At 46.3% G+C, this 21,920-nt stretch overlaps 1 protein-coding gene across 3 annotated transcripts in view; it reads right to left on the reverse strand.

Moving 5' to 3' along the window:
* The window catches only part of etv4 (ETS variant transcription factor 4), a 57,184-nt gene that overhangs the window by 25,426 nt on the left and 9,838 nt on the right, over positions 1-21,920 (reverse strand). Inside the window, exons 3-8 of one of the 3 annotated variants that reach the window (XM_061810503.1) lie at positions 20,222-20,279; positions 18,811-18,950; positions 18,272-18,303; positions 3,918-4,029; positions 3,439-3,529; positions 3,288-3,335 (exon numbers count right to left, since the gene is read on the reverse strand). In XM_061810503.1, the coding sequence (XP_061666487.1) occupies positions 3,288-3,335; positions 3,439-3,529; positions 3,918-3,974 (196 nt within the window). In that variant the 5' untranslated portion in view covers positions 3,975-4,029; positions 18,272-18,303; positions 18,811-18,950; positions 20,222-20,279. Of the gene's footprint in view, positions 1-3,287; positions 3,336-3,438; positions 3,530-3,917; positions 5,188-18,271; positions 18,304-18,810; positions 18,951-20,221; positions 20,280-21,920 lie in introns of those variants that run through there. The other 2 variants (XM_061810501.1, XM_061810504.1) reach the window with 2 other exon arrangements.

Genomic DNA, 21,920 nt, shown 5'->3' on the forward strand with positions numbered 1-21,920 from the left:
TTCTGTGCAGAGGATAAAAAAATATATGCGAGCGAGTTTTGCTACATTGTCCATCTACACGTGTTGTGCCACCATTTGTGTTCAAACATCCGTCAAGGACAACTCATTATCCCGTCTTTGGCGTTTTTTTATTGCGTATATCTTGCGTCCATGAATCTGTTAAAATAATGAGCTTATTTGGGCAAAGTCAGGAGTAAAAAATTTTGGTGTTTTGAAATGTACGGATTTAAAAAAAAAAAAAATTCCTCTGAAAATGTAATACTCAAGTACGATACCGGAAAAGTAGAGCAGTGCAGAGTTTTTGTACTTTACTTTCCGCGCCTGCAGGAACTTTGACGTGCAAGTCAGCACAAGAATGAAATTGTGTTTGTCAATCAACACACGCACACACATGCACACTAGACCCCCACCCCCCCCTCCAATCCTAGTGGGAGTTCCAGGGTGTATAAACCTGAGGGCCAATAAGACAAGACGTAACAAGCTCCCCGACGTTCGCCATCCGCCGCTTCCGCGCTCCTCCTCATCGTGCGCAAAAAGGAAAAAAAAATGAAAACTAAAAAAAAAAAAACCCACAGCTTCCCCGGCGTTTACAATCCGGGCAAATCCCTCACAAGTGCAATCGCTGGAGATAAAGTCTTTAATTAATGCGACAGGAAAAGGAAAAGGTCTGCGCGCAAGCCGCTTATTTAAAGTTAAATAACATCTTTGCTGCCGTCCGTGTTGAGCCGGGATGTGATCACCAAAATAAGTCAATAGCTCACATGACTTTTTTCCCCTAGTTATTATCAGAATTATGATTATTCACGGGGCAACAGCAAATTTTTCGGACGCTCTATCATCAAAGGGATATTTTGCTGTGGATTTTATGCTGTGAATTTATTTCTTTTGATTAAATCGTATGTGCGGTTTTGCAGGTTTGGGCTGTGTTACTCTATGTGTGTTTTTTTTTTTTTTTAATAAGTTTTATTGAGGTGCAATACTTATTATTTTCCTGTTATTCTGCGGATCAAAATGATAAAGTATACGTTTTAAAAACCTCATTGAAAAACCATTTGAAAAGCTTAAAAAATTGGAAAAACAATTTTTATGTAAATTACAAAAGAATTATTTCGGAAAAGAAAATTATGAGAAAAAGCAATCTGCTGGTCATGTTACTTTTGTTCTTTTACTTTTATTTTCCTATCATCTATTTAATACATTCATCAGGCACATCTATTGTACTGGGGGCCAAAATTTTAAGTTGAAATATCAAAACCAAAAATATTTGAAAGTATATTTCAAAGAGCAACAGAAAAAAATTTCTGTTGCAGAATCTTTTGTTATTTATTCATTGTTAGATTTGTTTTTAAATTATGGTTTCCCCTAAGCAAAATATTCATTTTGACTTTTCAATCCTGGAAAAAAAAAGAAAAAATGTTGATAAGATTTCTCCTGCTGCTGACATGACTTTGTTTATTCTTTTTATTTGCAAACACACGCCTATTTGTGTATTCCTATAAAGTCATCCAGCATTACTGTCAAGCTACAGGTAAAAATCCCCTCCTTTAAAAACAGATTTTAGCTGTGGGCTGGCATTTAGAGAAAACTTCCTGTTCACCTTTTGTCTTCTTTTCATGATATATTTTCAAATAAAATTTTAAATTTGCAAACCAAGGTGTTGACTTCTCTGGTATTAAAAAGCGCGGCGTAAAAAAACAATAGTGCGCTCGCCTCTGACGTCACGTCTTGGCAAAGTTTGGGGGGGTCGTTTTTTAACGGCCTGACAAAGACGTGCCCACGCCGGCGTCTCCCCTTTTCACATGCGGCGTCGAAAGTGACAAGTTGACTTCACACCGGAGTCCCGCAGCACACAAAACACAAAAGACGAGAGGCAGTAAACGGGCAACAATGGCAGGCTGGCTTTGTAGTTGAAGGTCTTAGTTGTAGTCTCGCTTAAAAAATATATATAAATATATTTTCTTTAAGTTTCATAAAGCATTGACTCAAACCCAGATAGAGAATGTACGACTGGATGATTTGTACATAAATAAATGAGCGTAATACCATAAAGACAAATCTAAAAGTTAAGATTGTAAAAGGGTTAAACTTTTTCAGTAAGTAAACAGCATCTATGTGGCAGAAACTGATATTTGAACTCAAATGGTGGCGCAACACATGTAGACCTGCACTAGAGCAATACTTACAGGTGTGTATACTTTATCTTATGCAAGAAAACATAATATAAATGTTACTGCAGTTTACAGAGTAAAAGTTGTTGTGGATGTCTTCTTCGTTTGTACCTGCTTGACTTATTATACTGCCATCCGGTGGCCAATTTGCACACACCAGGAGGAGCTGCAAGGAATTAATCATGCACTGTTGAGTTCTTTACGTTTAATTTAATTGTGCGATTGCCTAGTCTTTGTAAAGTAAGAAAAAGAAATTGTGTTGCGTGTTGAATGTTCTTGTTCACAGCAAGAACTGGCTCGGCTTCTAAAACAACCCGGCTCCTACGTCCTTTCTCAACCTTTACGTCCATCCATCCGGTGATTAGACTTCCACCGACTTGAACTGCAAACGATTTAAAAAAAAAAAAAAAAAAAACACGAGAAAGGTCGCAAGACACGTCGCACATTCAAACTCCGGCGAGATCGAAGACTAAAAAAAATCATCAATAAAGCCATTTTTCTCGGTGGTCAAACGACAAGTTGGGTCTGCGTGCTATAATGGCGCCGCCCCGGCATTTGCCACCCGGCGCTAAACGTGACATCACGGTGAAAACATTCTCGCGCTTTCGGTCATTAGGGCGGCGGGGTGACGTTGACGATCGCACGGTTTACGCAAACGAGCGTTCGCGCTCGCATTCCTTGGCCAATTCGGAGACTTCGATAACGCTCACGTGAATATTTTGGGAATGCGGGAGGAAGTTGGAATACGCGGGGAGCCCAGATTCAAACCCTGAACCTCGCAACTGTGACATGTTTTTTTTCTTTTAAACATTTGTGCCAAGTCATGCATGCATGAGCAAAACACAAAACCCAACAAAATGACTTTCACGTCATCAAGGCCATTTTACAACCCCCAAAAAAACCTTGCTTGATGATCTATTAACCATAACAAATATTGAACACAAGTGACTCCCATGAGTCAGCCACACGCCGATTGGGCCACCAGCGCTCCCGACAACAGCTACCTTTGTATCTCCGATCAAAAAAAAAGAAAATCCATAATGCGATCGCCGCGAAAGGACAAAGCTCCTCGATTACATTTTAATCGCTTCCCGGAAGCCGCCACAAACAAAATCGTACCTTCTGTCAGCCACGTCTCTTGGAGTTGGCTTAAATCCTGGAAGAGGTCTGCAACAGAAGCGGGAGGACAAGGCACATAAGTCCAGATCGGAAGAGGATTTAAAAAAAAACAAAAAAAACAAAGACATTTGGAAAGTCAAGTGGAGCGTACCTTCGGATTCCTGAGGGGGCAATTCTGTGTCCATGTATTTCCTTTTGGCGGCCATCAAGAGTCTATTTGGGGGCCCATTTCCTTGCGACTTCTGCACGACCAAACACAAAACGCGCACGTTGACAGATGAACACTTTGACGCTTGCAACTCACATATTTATAATAAACATAAATATCATCATGCGTTTAAAACTTGAGTGGGTTCTTGAAATCAGCAGACGTTTTGAAAGAGAGAGGTGGGTGGGGGGGGGGGGAGAAGTGACCATTTGGTGTATGGAACCAACACCACGAAAAGCTTTGACTTGGTCCTACTTTAAGTTTATAAAAAGAAAAGACAACAAAAAAAGAGTAGGGTTTCGATCCAAAGCATGCGGAACCCGAACTCGTCGTCGTGCAATGGCGCAAAAAAAAGAAGAAAAAAAAAAGCCTCAAAACGTCTGCGGGAGAAAAAAAAAAAGTGCATCCGGAAGCATACGTACGTTTGCTAACGTGAAAGGCACTTGCTGGTCCAAATATGCATCCATGATCCGGTCCATCCGTCAGCCGTCTGCGGTCATTTGGGCCGAAGCGGAACGGAGCCGCGCATGCAGCCTGCACACACAAAAAAAAAACAAAAAAAAAAAAAGCCTGACCAGGGAGGAGGTGGAGGACTAGCGAGGAAGAGGAGGAGGGGACGAGAAGGAGGAGGAGGTGAATGGAGCTGCGTGGAGGATGCATGCATAATAAGCTCCATTCACAAAAAAAAAAAAAAAAAAAAAACCGCCGAGGGGAAGTAATGGTCAGTGACTGCACAGCATGCTTATCACTGCTTTTGTGTCGAATTCAACACTTAAAAGTTAAACTCGACAAAATCTGTTCCGAGGGATTCAACGATCGACTTCAACCTGCGTTTTCTTTTTCTTTTTTTTTTTTTTTGTCAAAGGAGCTTCGTGATTAGTGCATTTCCTCTTTCGGGTCTCCAGTTTCAAGCCTTTGTGAATGCTGCGACTTATGAATGAAGGCCGAGCCCCGCCCTCCAGCCAATCGCGAGCGCTTCCCGGCGGAGAAAAAGGGTGGGGCTGCGGGCCCGGCAGCCAATCGGCGCCGCTGCCAAAAAGAGTCCGGGGGGGGGGGGGGGAAGGCTCGTGCAGGACTTTCCAGTTGTTTTTCATTCACAAAAAAAAGAGAGCGAGAGAGAGAGAGAGAGAAAGAAAGAGAGAGAGAGAGAAAGTCCCATTCACAAAAAAAAAGAAAAAAAGAAAAGAAACCTGCTCTGGCTTGTTTTTCTTCTCGCTGTTTACCTCATCGCACTCCTACCGGGAGCTGGAAAAAGCGGGCCCGAGATGCGTGACGTAAATCGACCCGGAGCCGAGCATTCTTGCGGTTTGAGAGTCCAAAAAACACATGGCGGGGACGGCAGCCCGCGAACAGCAACTTTGCGAGATGTTCTCAGAGTAAAACAACAAAACGTATTCACAATTAAGCGACGTAAGAGAGAACAAGATGGCGGACCGTGCGATTGAGTGAATCCACAGTTATGACATGATTCCATAAAACAATTTCTGCCGCATTTTTAGCTTCAATTCGATGGACGTCGTGCTCCTCCTTCCGGTGTGTGCATCTCGGCCACCTGGACGCAGTACAGTCCAGGAACACGGATACCGGGGACGGTCACAGCTCCTGAGCAAACTGCAATATTAATCCTTCTTCACAGAGGATAAATAACATGCCTGTATTACGATAGGGCGGCACGGTGGAGCAGCTGGAAAGCGTTGGACTCACAGTTCTGAGGTCACGGGTTCAAGCCCGGCCGCGTCTGTGTGGACTTTGCATGTTCTCGCCATACCGGCGTGGGTTTCCTCCCATACCCCAAAAACATGCAACATTAATCGGACACTCTAAATTGCCCCTAGGTGTGATGGTGAGTGCGGCTGGTTGTTTCCGTGTGCCCTGCGATTTGCGACCAGTCCAGGGTGCCCGTTGACAGCTGGGATAGGCTCCAGCACTCCCGTGACCCTCGTGAGGATAAGCGGCTAAGAAAATGGATGGATGGATGGATATCATCTGTCTACATCTGTGGCTCCCCCAATTGTCTTCGATTAATTTAATTCTTTAAAGTTTTGAAAGCCGGAGACATCAATGCGATTGAGTAACCCGTCTATGGCAGTTTGGCTTTTTTTGGTGTTAGCATTAAGCTAATCAGACTCGGGCAAAGCTATTGGCTTGCTTTAGATACACAATCTGTTATCCAAAAATGAAAGCGGTCGCATGTGATCAGAGTACACGCACGCCGGGGTGAATACTCGGGAGTCACGGCACGCGTTCGAGGAGCGCACGTGTTCGCCGTCGCGTCCGCCAATTGGAAACGAATGAGGCCCGCTGCGGTGTCGCGCCGCCGTCCAGCTAGCTCGGCGGAGACGGAAGACGCGCGGACGGCGGCCAGACAGACGGGAGACACTTTGGGCTGGGAGTGCTTATTGATTCCAGGCGGGATGGACGGAGCGCCGTTGTGTCTGTCCGGGGAGCGAGCGACCCGAGGGGAGGACGAGGCGACGACGTGGTCTTTGGGACGTCAACGCGCGGTTCTCCGCATTTGCACTACGAAGATTGACTGCGCACCAGCATGAGATTTTTTTTCAGCAAAGAGTGGAATTGACATTGGCAAGATAAAGGCATTCGTAGGTTGAACAAGAACGGTTATGAATAAATGCTTCAAAGTTGTGCTTTAAAAGTTCTTTTGTTATGGTTTGATCCAGTAGGGCAAACGTACTAAATACAGTTCGGTTGTATTTAACTTTGCGCTGTTTGGTACTCTGTGATTGGCAGAAGACGAGTCCAGGAGGTACGCTGCCTCTCGCCCAAAATCATCTGGGAGCGACCCTAATGACATGAAATGTCATTGTCCAAGCCGCTTATCCTCACAAGGGTGGAGGGTAAGCGGGAGCCTATCCCAGCTAGCTTCGGGCGAAAGGCAGACGACACTCTGAATTGGATGCCAGTCAGTCGCAGGGCAGATATCGACACAGTCACTGAGCGGGAATCGATCCCGCGCTGCCCGCACCAAAGGCAGGCGTGTGTACCATTACACCGTCAGCGGCTACATGAACTGCTCATTAGTAATTTTTGTTTTTTTGACACGAGGGACATTTTTCTGATTTTCAGATACGTAAAGAACAAAAATATTTGTTTCGATTATTTCTGCGGATGCAGTGATGCCAATTAATCTTGCTTGAAAAAGAAAAACTGTTCCGCAACGTGCACATATGCACACATACAAGGCAGTCATCGCCAACTAGAGGCCTGGGGGTCATATCACACAATTTACACATTCCTGCTATGTGCAGTTCCCTAAAAACAAAAACTCCATCCATCCATTTTCTTTGCCACTTATCCTCACGAGGGAGACGGGGAGTGCCGGAGCCTAACCCAGCTGTCAGGGTGGCAGGAGGCGGGGTACACCCTGAACTGGTCGCCAGCCAATCGAAGGGCATGTAAAGACAAACAGCCGCACTCACAATCACACCAAGGGGCAATTTACAGTGTCCAATTAATGTTGCATGTTTTTGGGATGTGGGGTGGGGGGAAACCAGAGTGCCCGCCCGGAGGACCCCCAGGCAGGCACGTGGAGAACACGCAATCTCCGCACAGGCGGGGCCGGGATCGAATCCGGGTCCTCAGGGTCCTCTGTGAGCCCAACGCTTTACCAGCTGCTCCATAAAAATTGCTCCGAAAAAATTAAAAAAGTAATTTGTCATCCAACAATCTGAAGTACGGTGTTGTAACATCTGAATTTCTTCACCGGGTCTCATTATGAGTGCTTATCTTGTGTGTTTGCGGGTTTGTGCCAAAGGGCCGATAGTGACAGCATCGTACGTGAATCTGTCATCATGTTTTGTCCTGTAACGACCGCAAAGTGCCCGGCGCGCATCGCTTCAGTTGCTGTTAAAACATTTTTTTTTAAAGCAAACACTCTCATGGTGGCGGGAGGCCGCCGTCGGGTGAGGTTTGTTTAGAGGACGAGTGCCCTTCTCTCACGGGCCACGCCGACTGGAAAATAATTCCCCGTGCAAACATCGCCCGTGTGAACAGCGGGGCGAGGCCATGCGTGCCCGCGAGAGTCCTGCTGACGCGCGCAACTTCCACTTTCTCCCCTGGGTGGGGGCGGGTCACCCGAAATAACACCGGGCAACTGCTAACTCCGACACCCGTGCCGAGCCCGGACCGGCCGGGGACGCGGACAACGCCCACCTGAAAATAACCACACAAAGAAGGACGAGAGGCACTTTTGTTGTGTATGGAAATAAAATTTCCTGCCAAGGTCAAACGCTGGTGAAGTCGAGCGTCTCGGCGTTACGTTGCCGGGCCCTCAGGCGCCTTCGTAATCCTCGAGAGCGTAATTAAAAATACTGTACGACTGACTCGCTTCTCGTCTAAGCACTCCTGCCGAGATCCCGTCGAGAAGACGGCTCTGAAACCAACGGAATACCACCGATGGAAAAAAACAATATTTAGAAAATATTTGCCAAACTGAAACAGATGGTCAGCTTCTATTTATAAATGTACACATTTTGCCCAAATCACCACTTCAATACGATTCGCAGCGCTGTCACAAAAAGGGGCCAAAGAACGAAATGAACCTCCTCAACTCACTTTGTCATAGCTCCACCAAGATGCCTGAGCAATTCAGTGCCCGGGAAGAAGCTCTATTCCCACCAAAATGGGACTGAAAAATGTCCACAAGATGGTGGCAAAGAAAAGCTCGGAGCTCCTGTAATCACTTTGACATAGCTCCTTGGCTTCGAGATGACGTCAAAGCACTAAATGAAGCTCCTCAAGCTCATTTCAACACGGTTCATTGGCCCAAAAAATGTCACGAGGGTGAAAAATGCTACATGAAGATTCTCTACAGATTGCACCACAGTTCCTCGCACTAAGATGTCAGAACATGGGGCCAAAGCACCATTTTAAGTTTCCCTAGTCAACACAGTCCATTGGAACCCGGATGCCACAGGTTGGTGCAAAAGTACTACTTTGGACTCAGTGGAGTCAATGGAACAGTCCTGAAATGGTTCCGATCAATGACATATGGGGTCCCTCAAGGATCAGTTCTTGGACAATTCCCTTTCCCTTGGATCAAACTTTTCGGAATATTCATGCTGACCGTGATGTACGATAGACAAACACTTCTTGCCTTGTCTGACTCGAAGCTCCTCCACACACTTCAACATACTGCATTTCCTTGGTACCAACGTGCCACCAAAGCATGACTCCTGTTGCGCAGGACCTTGGCATGAGCACAAAACCGGTTGGGAGACCACCGGGCAAGATGGTGCAGATGCGCCTCACACTGTGGCCGCCGCTCGCGGTCATTCCCTGAACGGCGGCGGCGTTGCCGGGGAAGCCTCGTTTGTGTCGAGGGCAAGTCGCTGGCACGCGACGAGGTTAGGTCTGCCCGGGTCCAGCCACCTGCGGGCGGGCCTCCTCCTCCGAGGAACACTGGCTCCGTTGTTTCCGGGTCCCGGGCCTTCCCGGTCGGCCCCCGTCTGGGCCGGTGCGGCCGCTGCAAGAGATCAATCAGGTGAGCACAAAAGCTTTCCGAGGTCTGCTTCGGGCTCCGCAGACGTGGCCGCCGCGCAGCTGCAGAGCTCAGCTGCCAACGGGAAGTGCACAAAGCGCGCACTGATACACAAACGCGCTATGTACGCACACACCGGCACATTCCCATCACGATTCCACTTCCTAATTTCACTCGCGAAGGCAGCACTTCGCGACGCCTGCGACCAATACCCTCAGCTTCCGCGTCGACAACATAGCCCGCCGTCTGAGCGAGTGTTGCTGTGTTTTTCATGCCAAACGTGCTAGCACTGCAGCTCTGCTTACCTATTTGGCTATGCTAGTCATGTCTTTGCTAGAGCAGTTACGTAAATTAGCTGAATTGCAGTATTGTATGCAGAAGGGCTTGCTGCTCACAGACAAATTTTCAGAATTAAGCAGATACAAGGACAGATTTTTTTAAGTTTTTGATTGAGGAGGCATCACCTTCTCTTTTTGTTGCAGTGCTACGGTTGTGATAATACAAAATAATAATCGCAGGTTACGAACATTCTCACGTTCATGTGTAAGTACACTTTTTTTTCTCAACACACCAAAGTCAATGTGAGTCGGAGGACGTTGTCGCCTTAAGACGACGGAGACAGAAGATCTTTGTTGATGTCTGTGTTATTCCCCCTCCTCCCCCCGCCACGCCTCCTTTGTCACCCGCATGTCCCGATGGACCCCGTTTTACCCGAAATACTAATTTGGGTGTGAATACAAAAAAAAAAAACAAAAAACAACCGCAGTCATGTTTCCCCCGACTCCCGCTATTGGGGTCCTCCCCACCGGGCGAGGGGCATCAAATAGTCTAGTGTGGAGGACCACAAAGACGCCATTCAAGAATCGAACACAATGGCACGCTGGATCACGAGTTAAAAACACATCAAATGCAAATGATTTCAACTACCCCCCCCCCCCCCCCACTTGGCGTGCAGATAGAGGGCGAAAGACTCGGCTTGGTATTCAACAAACGCGCTTGTTTGGCTAATTTAAGACAACTCAAGACTTCATTTTAGATTATAGCAGCGATTTCCAGCGCAAAATACATTTAACATATCTCCTACTAATACTACTTCTATTTATTAAATGCCATGAAAATGGGTGACTGGTCAAAAAGGAACCTGTTAATTGGAGCGTGGCACGGTGGGCAGCTGGTAAACAGTTCTGAGGACCCGCGTTCGATCCCGGCCCCGCCTGTGTGGAGTTTGCACGATCTCCCCGTCCCTGCGTGGGTTTCCTCCGGGTGGGCACTCCGGTTACCTCCCACATCCCAAAAACAGGCAACATTAATTGGACACTCTCAATTGCCCGTAGGTGTGATTGTGAGTGCAAATGTTTGTCTTTACATGCCCTGCGATTGGCTGGCGACCAGTTAAGGGTGTGCCCCGCCTCCTGCCCGTTGACAGCTGCGATAGGCTCCAGTGTTCCCCGCGACCCTCGTGAGGATAAGAGGCAAAGAAAATGGATGGATGGCACACAAGGATGCAAATACTTAAAAGAATGTTTTGAGAGAGAGAGAGGGATGGATTGTGAGGTAAAAAGTATTTTTCAAGACTTTTTGGGCTACATTAAAAAAAAAACATCCATTATTTTATTGCTTTTATCATCCAGTATGTTTCTTTAATTTCGTTTTGGATCATATTTATTTCTTTATTATATATATTATATATATACACACACACACACAAGCAAGTTTTTGTTGTTGAATTTAAAAAATGCATTTTTTTTTTTAATCAATCGGCAGTGTGTTTCAAAGTAACAGTAGTTAAAGGTAGAGTGTTTCTCTGGCCATGAGTGTTGACTTTTTGTGCAGTTTGAGACCATTTTCTGGACAAACCCCGCCGAAGTCGTGCAAAAAAACTCTGCCGGTGCGCGCTTGCTGTCATCTTGTGGCCGACAGTACAACTGCAGTCAAGCGGTGGTCGAATTTCTACTTTTCGTTCCTTTCACTAGAGGGAAGCAAGGGCACACTGGCAGACTTTGCGAGCTAATTGCTTTGCTGCATACTGTCATGTGTCCTTTTGCTCCTAATTAGTCAGCGTCATCCCTTTTTCCGTAATGAGGATGTCGTTGCCAAGTGATTTTATTGCATTTGTGCGAAATGTCACCACCAGGGAGACACAAAAAGTTATTTCTTTTTCATGCTAGACACTGCTGCTACGTAATATGAGTGTATTGAGATGTGAGGCCCTCCGTTAAGATAAATATCTATTATTACTATGATCATCCATCCATTTTCTTAGCCGCTTATCCTCACGAGGGTCGCGGGAGTGCCGGAGCCTATCCCCAGCTGTCAACGGGCAGGAGACGGGGTACACCCGGAACTGGTCGCCAGCCAATCGCAAGGCACATAGTTGCACTCACAACCGCAGCGACGGGGCAATTTAGAGGGTCGAAGGCACGGGGAGAACATGCAAAACCCGCACAGGCGGGTCCGGGATTGAACCCGGGACCTCAGAACTGTGAGGCCAACGCTTTTACCGGCTGATCCAGCGTGCTGCAAATGCCAGATAAATAAGTATAATTTGTTTTATTTATCATTTGTTCCATAGTTTGAGGTCCAATCTGGTTGAAAACAGAAAGGAAATGTTTCCAATATTAGTAAAAAAAAATGCCATCATCTTGGAACATTTTGACATCTTGGCCATTCTCCGTGCAGACGTTCCTAATAAAATGGCGAGGGACGTTGCCACGGCGCCCGCTGGGCTTCAGACAGCCGCCCACCGGCCGCACTGCTCCCAACTCACCCCCCCCCCCCCCTGCACTGAAATGTAAATAGCGAGGGATTGAGAAGCAAAGCGGCAACAGCAGAGGCCGGATCGCACGTCGGCCCAACTCCAGATGGGGAAGCAAAGACAGAAAATCGCTCCCGTCTGACGAGATAAAAAAAATGGGGAAAACCGCCGAGTAGACATTGAAACCGTACAACCCTGAGGTGCTTTGACGCCCAATTCTGAAACCCCTGACCCTTGTTAGAGAAGAGGGTGTGCCTTCAGTGTAGGTCCGATATCGGTGACGGTCTGAGCGCTCCCCCGTGCTGAAAAGTGTCCTTGTGATGAATGCGCATGCGTTACTAACAGGGGAACTCTGGGTACGTAGCAGACGCCTACGGGGAAATCTCCCGGTCTCATAGTTCCCCATAGAGGGCGCAAACATACGTTACATCCTAACTAAAAAGATATACACGTATATGTACGTTCGCTGTGTTTGTCTTTCCGAGACGTCCGTAGCGAACACGAAAACTCGGCGACAAGTTGTCGAAAGGCACACGTCGAAACACGGATGGGGATGTTTCAGACTGGCCGGAAGTTTACAAAAACATGCGCGCATTCATCACAAGGAGACTTTCCAGCGCCGGGAGCGCTCGGCCCGTCTCGCCGGCTTTATTTCAAGGTATCGGCTACTTGCGAAGGCTGCCGATGCTCGCCGCAAATTCTGTTATTGAGCTAGTTTGCCGTACCCTGTGGCGGTTTGACGCATCTGAGGTTCATTTACGTGTGTCGGGGGGGAAAAAAAAAAAAAAGAAACCAAACCGAAAACCTTTATCCGAGCTTGAAATCCTTTGAAAAGACTCAACTGCAAACTTTAATCCTTGTTTACAAACCTAACCCTGGATGGAGATGAAAATCCGAAATCCTGACCCGACCAATAACGCCATCACGCGCCCGCCCCCTTAAAAAAAAAAAATCCCTTTAATCACATCTCCTTCATTCCTTCTTTTCATCCATTCATAGCAGCACCCATCCCTCCATCGTGACGCAGCAGCCCTGCCGGCCGGCCGGCTGGCAGCCTCCGTCGTGGGAAGACAGGAAGCGCACGTGCCGGAGTCCTCACGTGCGGCGAGGTGGCAGACAGACGCTCACGCGCACCGGCGGCCGCCTAAAAATAGCATCGGCGGAGGAGGAGACTATACGCTGGAGTTAAATAGAAATCCGCCAGAGTTATTTTTAAACCCGGAGTCCCTCTGCTGCAATCTTGAACGTGACTTCCCTGTTAAAAAAAAAAAAAAAAAAAAAAAAGTCTCCTATTTTCGTTCGCGTGTGCAATCACTCGGCGTGCAAACTTTTTGCGTCGAGGCGAGCGTGACACCTTTAGCCGCCGATGAATGAACGTGGCCATCCGACGACGACGACGAGAAAGCTCCATCACCATAACAACCGTTTCTTGCCTTTAGGCGTTGATTACTCCGCACTCGGATGCCTTGACGCTCTTAAGTCGTGCGTCCGGGTGCCGATTCCGGCCTTCCCTTTTTCCATTTCCGCATCACTTCGGGCTCTGGCGACTTCGGGAGAGTCTCGTGTAGAGTAATAAGAGAAAAAAAAACTCCTTACAAAGTTGCCACCTGAGTGCAGTTTTTTTCTGTCCTTTGGGTGGCTCGATACGCCGCAGCCCGAATGTGACTTTATTGAATTTTCTAACAATATTGGTGTTCAATTTTCCCTTTTTGCCACGTTGTCTTCATGTACTGCTACGGTAGCGTGCGTTCTTATCCGGCTATTTCCTAAATACAGCTAGTTTAGTGAGCGCGTTTGTCCACTTTTGCTAACACATCTTTATCTATTGTCTTAATGTATTGCTACCGAGAGCACTTTGTTGTGAAGGGGCTACCAGAGGGCACATTATTGTCTTTTTTTTTTTTTTTTTTTATCTACTTGTCTAAGAATACAGCTCCCCGAGTGCACATTTGTCCACGGTTAAAAATGTGCTTGTCTTGATATGATGTAACCACCACCACCCCACCCCCAAAAAAATAAGATCCTACCGGAGCGTGTGTTTTTATCTACTTGTCTAAGAATACTGCTACCCAAGTGCACATTTGTTTCATCTTAACAATGCACTGGCCGCATTTTAGTCCTATTCTGGTGCTACCTTTTCTTCTTCTTCTTCTTTTCCTTTCGGCTTGTCCCGTTAGGGGTCGTCACAGCATGTCATCTTTTTCCATCTAAGCCAATCTACCTACCCACAGTCCTCATCTCTTCCCTCATAACATCCATCAACCTTCTCTTTGGTCTTCCTGTCGCTCATTTCCCTGACAGCTCCATCCTTCTACCAATACTCTCTCGCCCCTGGACATGTCCAAACCATCGAAGACAGCTCTCTCTAACCTTGTCTCCAAAACATCCAACTTTGGCTGTTCCTGTAAAGAGCTCATTTCTAATCCTATCCAACCTGTTCAATCCAAGCGAGAACCTCAACATCTTCATTTCTGCCACCTCCAGTTCGGCTTCCTGTTTGTCTCTTCAGTGCCACCGTCTCTAATCCGTACATCATGGCCGACATCTTCATTTTTGCCACCTCCAGTTCGGCTTCCTGTTGTCTCTTCAGCGCCACCGTCTCACCACTGTTTTATAAACTTTTCCCTATATCCTAGCGGAGACTCTTCTGTCACATAGAACACCAGACACCTTCCGCCAACTATTCCATCCAGCTTGGACCAGTTTCTTCACTTCCTTACCACACTCACCATTGCTCCGGATTGTTGACCCCAACTATTTGAAGTCGTCCACCCTCGCCATCTCTTCTCCCTGGAGCTTCACTCTTCCCCCCCCCCCCCCCCCTCACATTCATACACACATACTCAGTTTTACTTCGGCTAATCTTCATTCCTCTCTTTTCCAGCGCGTGCCTGCATCTTTCTAATTGTTCCTCCACCTGCTCCCTGCTACCTGTTCTCTCAGTGTCAATAAGGTGTTGCCCGTTTATAATTTTTTTTTTCCTGGTTATCTGCTCCCCAATTTGTAAACCGCGACCTGAGCACGCATTTTTATCCATAAGATGTCTGACTACGCCGCTGCCAGAGCACCTCTTTATGCTTGCTTTCCACATTTTTTTTTTGTCTGTATAAAATCTTGTCCTGCACTTGATCGAGATGTGGATGGCAGGGATTTGAAACGCAGGCTTTCACTCTCGGCTGGAAAAAAAAAAAAAAAGGGTGGCAGCACCCTTAGATGTAAGATTTACAATAGAGGCTTCAATCACAGCAATTATTATCACCCAAGTGTTTGATTACTGCTCTGGCTCGCAGCAGACGGAAGCGGATCACGTCGCCCTATTTCTTTGCTCCTTGGAAGTGTCCACGGCAATTTCCAGTCCATCCACCAATCTCTTATCCAAGTAATGTGGTTGCAGCAGTAATGGCTTCTCAAGAGAGTAGAAAACCTTACAGTTCTTCACGTGTGCTTAAAGCTCCTGATGAAGAAAATGCGTCCAAACGCCGATGACAAGAAACTGCTCTTTCCCAAGGTACTTGTTGCCTGTCCTTTACGGTCACAAATTCATTGTCTGTCTTTCTAGAATCCCTAAGATGGCAACCCTCAAGCCCTCAGAGTGACTAACCATAACCAAGACTAACCATGACCTTAGTCAGTTGGTCAAAAGGTTTGTGCTTGTGCCTGCTGTAGGGTTGCCAGAATAGCTCTGAGGCTTACCCTGTCGTCATTTTCTGAAGAATTTGACTTTAGAAAGAACCGACACCTATGTCCTTCTCAACTTCTGGCTCCAATCTGTAGTTCCATGAAACCAAGCTTTGTTAAGTCTTGGCTACAGCTAGACTAACCTGAACCATAGATTGTTGGCCAGATTTTTTTCTAACTTTCTGCCAGGTATGGGATTGTAGGAACCCCTACAAGGCCACCCTCAAATCAATTCTTCAAGAACAATTTTCTTCCTCGGAGGTCTTTAGCCTGTAGTTCCAAGAACACCTCCTGGAAAGCCAATCCTTCAGAAGATCCATGGTGGGTCAGATGATAGTTCTGAGCCAGTTTAGGCCCCAATTCCACAGTTTTGGTCGACTATTCTTTGAGTTTCCATTTTCCAAAAGTAGCCAAGGGTACTGGACACTCCTTCTGCTACCGTGAGTGCACTGAAAGGCTGGTGCTAACCTAAAAGCCATCGGTTAGTGGAGAGATCAGCCACATGATCCATCTGTCCACCTAATCCAGATCTTCATTGTCCCTTCCAAAGCAAATAATGACAAGTTGAAGCAGACATGATCACGCAGCGTAAACGTGACTTTGGACCACCACATCTCTGCTGCATTGTTCCATTCCCTCTTGTGAGATTTTTGCTCATTTCTGCATTTTATTTGTCCGTTTTCTTCCTCCTTCTGTTTGTATTAAGTGTCCTTGTGGTCAGCATCGATTCTTTCTCAAGCTTTGTCCTTCCATAGCGCGTGGATTACCTTTTCAAATGTCACAATCAAAATGACAACAGCTCAAGGAAAGGAAAAGCTGCATTTGAGGTCTTGATGTCGTATGACAATTAGCAACGCGCAGGTTAAGTCAATGCTAGATCGGCATAAAAAATTGGGCCTTCTTTAAAACGCTTGTTTTCTAAGACCGACTGGGCTTAAAACCCAACTTTGAAAGTCGAACCCTGGCTTGGAACTTTTAATTTGTGATTTCGGGGGATGTGTATCCTTACCAAAAAGGATCCTGATGGCACTATTTAGGATTGGAGCCGGTCGCCTGTTTTATTGGCCACACGACTGACAATGACCAACTCGGATGTTCTCATCTTACGATTCTCGAGACAACACATCGGCCATTTGACTTTAAAATCAGCATGGCCGTTATCCGCTGGTTCCAAGGTCGCCGCTATTCTTTAGCAGGGCCCGGACTCTTTCCGTAGGCTCCTCGAATTCCATTACAGGAGTGACATTTATATATATATATCTTTCCACCTTCAGGCTTCCATCCCGCATTTATCTTGGCTGACAAGCTGAATAATCCGCGGCGCTCGCCGCCAGACGAACGGCATCCGGCGCGCCTGCAGGAGGTGCTTATTGTATGTGCCGCGTGTCAGGCAGGTTGAAGTTCCTTCAGGATTCTTTAAAGGTCCCCCGAGATGCGATGTCATGATCCACAAACGGATCTGATCAAACAATTCGAAACGGCCGTCAGTGTGACACACAAGCGAAGTCGCCTCTGCTTGAAAACTTCATTTTCAACCAAAACCACTGCCTTGAAACCAGGAGCGATTCTGGGCCCAGAGGTTTAGGGGTACTGAGGAAAGAGTTGGGAGGGACTGGGTCCGTCAGCGCTAAAACTTATTTTATGAAGCGCTCTTTCAAATGCTCAGCCTCCATCCTCTGACAATCACTGACATTCAAAGTCTCCATTTTTTTGTTCTTGCTTTTTTCACCTTTTGCGTCGTTTGTTTTTTTCCCCTCCACCCACTTGTCTATTCCTTATTAATCCTATCAAAGATTGCATTAGCATGACATTTGCATCCCCCCTTCTCGCTTGAATTTGATTATAAATCCTCTTTTACAATCTTGAAAGACAACAGGAGGAATACAACAGCGTCAGAAAAGCAGGGCAATATTCACTCTACATAATATACGTTCATACACAATCCTGTTGTAATGGAGAATTAAAAAAAAAAAAAGTAAACCATATATATTGCACATTATTTTGCAAATGCCTCCCCGTATGATTTGAAATAATGTTTTAGGAGAAAATATACTAATAAATTTCAAATGTGAAAAAAAAAAATCTTTTGTAGCTCCAAAAAAGGATGCAGAATATTAAAAACAGTTTGCAGTATTGTTGACAATCATGTCATCTATGTAAAGCACAGGTGTCAAACTCAAGGCCCGGGGACCAGCTCTGGACCGCCACATGATTTTATATGGCCCGCGAAGCCAAATCCAATGTGAATTTCCATGATTATTGAAAAAAATCTGTACCAAAATTTCAAATTGTCATATATCAAAAATGATAACGTTGTAAATATTACAAGTATTTGTGTTACCAAACGTGAATAGTTGAAAAACACATTACCCTTGATTTCTGATTCCAAAACTAGTTCATAAATAGATGATGTAAATATGATGAAATGACTAAAAATTTTTGTTTCACAGTCATAATGGGCCTCCGAGGGAACCCGGCAAAACAATGTGGCCCGCGAGAAAAATGAATTTGACACCCCCTGATGTAGATTATAAGACTGCAATAATAATACATTTGAACTATTTTTTGCTGTAAACATACTACTTGCCCGAGTATATATTTCATAGTGAGGACTTGAGGAAATGAAGGCAGAACGTTGGAAACAACTCAAGCGGGCGTACCGCACGTCGTGATCGTCGGGACTATTTCGAACGCGCGCTATTGCAGTGGCGTGGGCTAACAGCAGCGCTATTTCTTCAGCACATTAGCACAAATTATCCCTCGTGAACCTGCGGTTTAAAATCTGCTTTTGTTATGTAACTTGCGACAAGGTCAGTCTCAGTGTGAACACAAAGGAAGTACAGTACCTGGAACCAGCTGAAGGCGTGTGATGGACAGCCTGAAAACGTACACACGACATTAAATCTTACAAAGGCAACTCTGCTCCTTGCACGCTATTGTTAACACCCACAAAGTCCTTCGCAAATGAAGAGCCGCGAAACGAGGCTCAGCGGGGGCGAGTATCTGGAAAGGGTTAATGGGGTTTCTTGCTACAAAAGCTTTTACGGGCTCGGCGAGCCCAAGTGGGGAAAACCTGGCACGGCGGACAGCGCGTCAATATGCAATCAGATCATTTTCACGATTCTCAGAGCAAAAAAATGAAAATAAAAAATTGGATTCTGTGGTTTTAATGAGCTTCTTGTCCTACTGATGCAAGTTGTTTTATAGTATAACCCCATGTCTATTTCCCTTTTATGATCATGTTCAATTGATTCCTTTTTTTTTTTTATTAAAATACATAAACTTTGGCAGCAGTATGACAGCATCTTCGTTTCGCTTTTGAAAGACCGCTGGAAAGCAAATCATTCTCTTCCCACGTGTAATGACCGAAACTCAAATTTCTCACTTTGGGCTTTGGGGTTCCCGGTTCAAGTCCCGCTGCAAGCTCGCAGTTGGAGAGACGCTCGTCGGCTTCCTGGTGGACTGTCGAGCGGGGCGCCCTTCCCGCCGCCGGACTCGAGGTGGAGTTCGTACGTCCCTTTCGCGCTGACCATCACAAAAATATGATCAGCAGACTTAAAATTAGAATCAAAAATTTAAATCAGTGTAATAAACAAATAGAAGATATAATTTCTTCATGTGTGTATATATATATATATATATATATTTTTTTTTTTTTTTTTTTTTTAAATGACTTAATCAATGGTGGAACAGTGGATCAGCTGGTAAAGCATTGGCCTCACAGTTCTGAGGTCCCGGGTTCGATCCCGGACCCGCCTGTGTGGAGTTTGCATGTTCTTCCCGTGCCTGCGTGGCTTTTCTCCAGGTGGGCACTCCGTTTTCCTCCCACATCCCAAAAACATGCAACATTAATTGGACACCCTAAATTGCCCCTCGGTGCAATTGTGAGTGCGGCACTTTGTCTCAATGTGCCTTGCGATTGGCTGGCGACCAGTTCGGGGCGTCGCCCGCCTCCTGCCCGTTGACAGCTGGAATAGGCTCCAGACACTCCCCGCGACCCTCGTGAGGATAAGCGGGAAAGATAATGGACGGATGAGTTAATCAATTTTGGATTAAAAAAAAAAAAAAAACATTTGATGACTTCTCTTGGACAAGGTCGCCTTTGAAGGACCCCTGAGAAAAGTCCTAAAAATGGCTTCTTTGATACATAATGATAGAATTCGTGTTTCCTTTATTCCTTTCAGGTGTGGCATGTTGCAACTTTTTGTGGGTCTACTCACGAGAGACGCAACCCACTCACGCAACTAACTCAACTTGTGAAGAAAAAAAAATGATGAAACGCTGACATCACCTCATCAATATACAGGACAAGCATAAATCAAACACAATAAATCTGCCATCTGTGCGTGCGTGTTTGAGCGCACACGCATGCATATGCAGGAGGGCAGCAGGTTGAAAACGGCACGTCCAGATGGCAAAAAAACAAAAAAACGAGGGTAGAGACATGCTACACGTGGAAGCTGATGAGTGAGTCTCCTGTCTGGGGACTTGAGGTCGAAGGGATTACCGCCGCTGGAGGTGAGCACAGGCATGAATGCTAATACGGGATGGAGACCACGCTAATAAAGGGGCCGCAATATTAGTTAAGTCTGCGCCGGATAATGATGGCGGTACAAAACGGCTTTCACGAGCCAAATGTGAGCAAAAAAAAAAAACTGACCAGCCAACAACTGATTTATAAGCAAAATAAGCAATGATATAAACGATATAAAGAGCAGCCAATCATAAGTGGCGATTATTCGACTGAACTTTTTGCACGGTCATGTGGGCGTCAGTCACATATTTTTAGTATTCACCTTTCGTTCCACTGACTTGGCGGCGGCCGCATTCCTATGCAGCGGAAGACGTTGTTATCTGGAGAATAGAGAGAGATGTTAGCGGCGTAACATGCAAAGGAGAAGGACAAAAAAAAAAAGCTGTGATGTCACTTCCTGCATCGTCATTGGTGGAGAAAACCTCGTCGGTGAGCGGAGCGACAGGACGAGAGTTGGTCAGCGGCTTTGCGTGCGTTTTTTTTTTAGCACAGAAACTCAAAAGTTCAGTTAGGTTGGTCTACGATTTGTATGTACATTTGTTCCTTACCCCCCCCCCCACGAATAATGGATGCAGTATTTTAATAGTGATGCACGTGTACCATATTTTCACAACCATAAGGGGCAATTAAGTCTTAAATTTTCCCCAAAATGGAGAGCGCACTCTAAGTGCACAATGAGTTCCATCCATCCATCCATTGTCTTTGCCGCTTATCCTCACAATGGTCGGAGGGAGTGCTAGAGCCTATCCCAGCTGTCAACGGGCAGGAGGCGGGGTACACCCTGAACTGGTCGCCAGCCAATCGCGGGGCACACGGAGACAAACAGGCGCACTTACAATCACACCTCTGGGCAATTTCGAGTGTCCAATTAATGTAGCATGTTTTTGGGATGTGGGAGGAAACCCACGTAGGCACGGGGAGAACATGCAAACTCCACACAGGCGGGATTAAACCCGGAATCCAACCCGGGACCTTGAGCCACCGTGCCGCCCAATGAGTTCCAAATTCTGTAAATGTTGTCGTGTGACTAAACCAATGAACACAGCGGTTACATTGTTAGCATGGATGCTAGCATGTGTTTTAGCCTGTACGCAAGCTACCATTTGACGGTGCTCGTGAGGCAGGGAGAAACAATTGCAAATTTGACATTTTTAAGCAGAAGAAGCTTATGTTGGGCGGCACGGTGGATCAGCCGGTAAAGCGTTGGCCTCCCAGGGTTCAATCCCGGACCCGCCTGTGTAGAGTTTGCATGTTCTCCCCGTGCCTGCGTGGGTTTCCTCCCACATCCCAAAAACATGCAACATTAATTGGACACTCTAAATTGCCCCTAGGTGTGATTACGAGTGGGACTGTTTGTCTCTATGTGCCCTGCGATTGGCTGGCGATCAGTTCAGGGTTGACAGCCGGGATAGGCTCCAGCACTCCCCGCGACCCTCGTGAGGATAAGCGACAAAGAAAATGGATGGAATCTTACGTTGACAGTGTAGGCAAGTCATTACTCACACATCGAAACTAAAATGATCACACCACAAGCAAAGTGAATACCATAACTAGCAAATAATAAAAAAAATATACAATGACTGAAGACATCATTGACACAAAACACGCACTTTATACGCTATTCACATCCTCCCAGCATGCTTTGCAGCACTCGCAAGGGGATCAAATACAGTAGTTCCTTCTCCCCCCCCGCCGCCGTATACGTCGGATGTGACGGTTGACCCCACCTCACCGCGACGTTATTTTCGTGGCAGACTGAAAGACGCAACTGACTGACATGTGGCCTTGCTGCTCTCAAGTGTTTTTGCTTGTAGTACCATCTTCACACCCCCTCATGCGGCACAAAGCCGCAGCAGGAGAGCCCCGCCAACAATGTCTTCCCGCATGACCTCCGCCGGATTGCACGGCGCATACGCGAGACATAAAGGAAGTCACATTCGGCCTTGTTTCCGGAGTACGTG

This window comes from Syngnathoides biaculeatus, chromosome 22 (genome assembly GCF_019802595.1).
Source record: "Syngnathoides biaculeatus isolate LvHL_M chromosome 22, ASM1980259v1, whole genome shotgun sequence".
Lineage (NCBI taxonomy): Eukaryota > Metazoa > Chordata > Actinopteri > Syngnathiformes > Syngnathidae > Syngnathoides > Syngnathoides biaculeatus.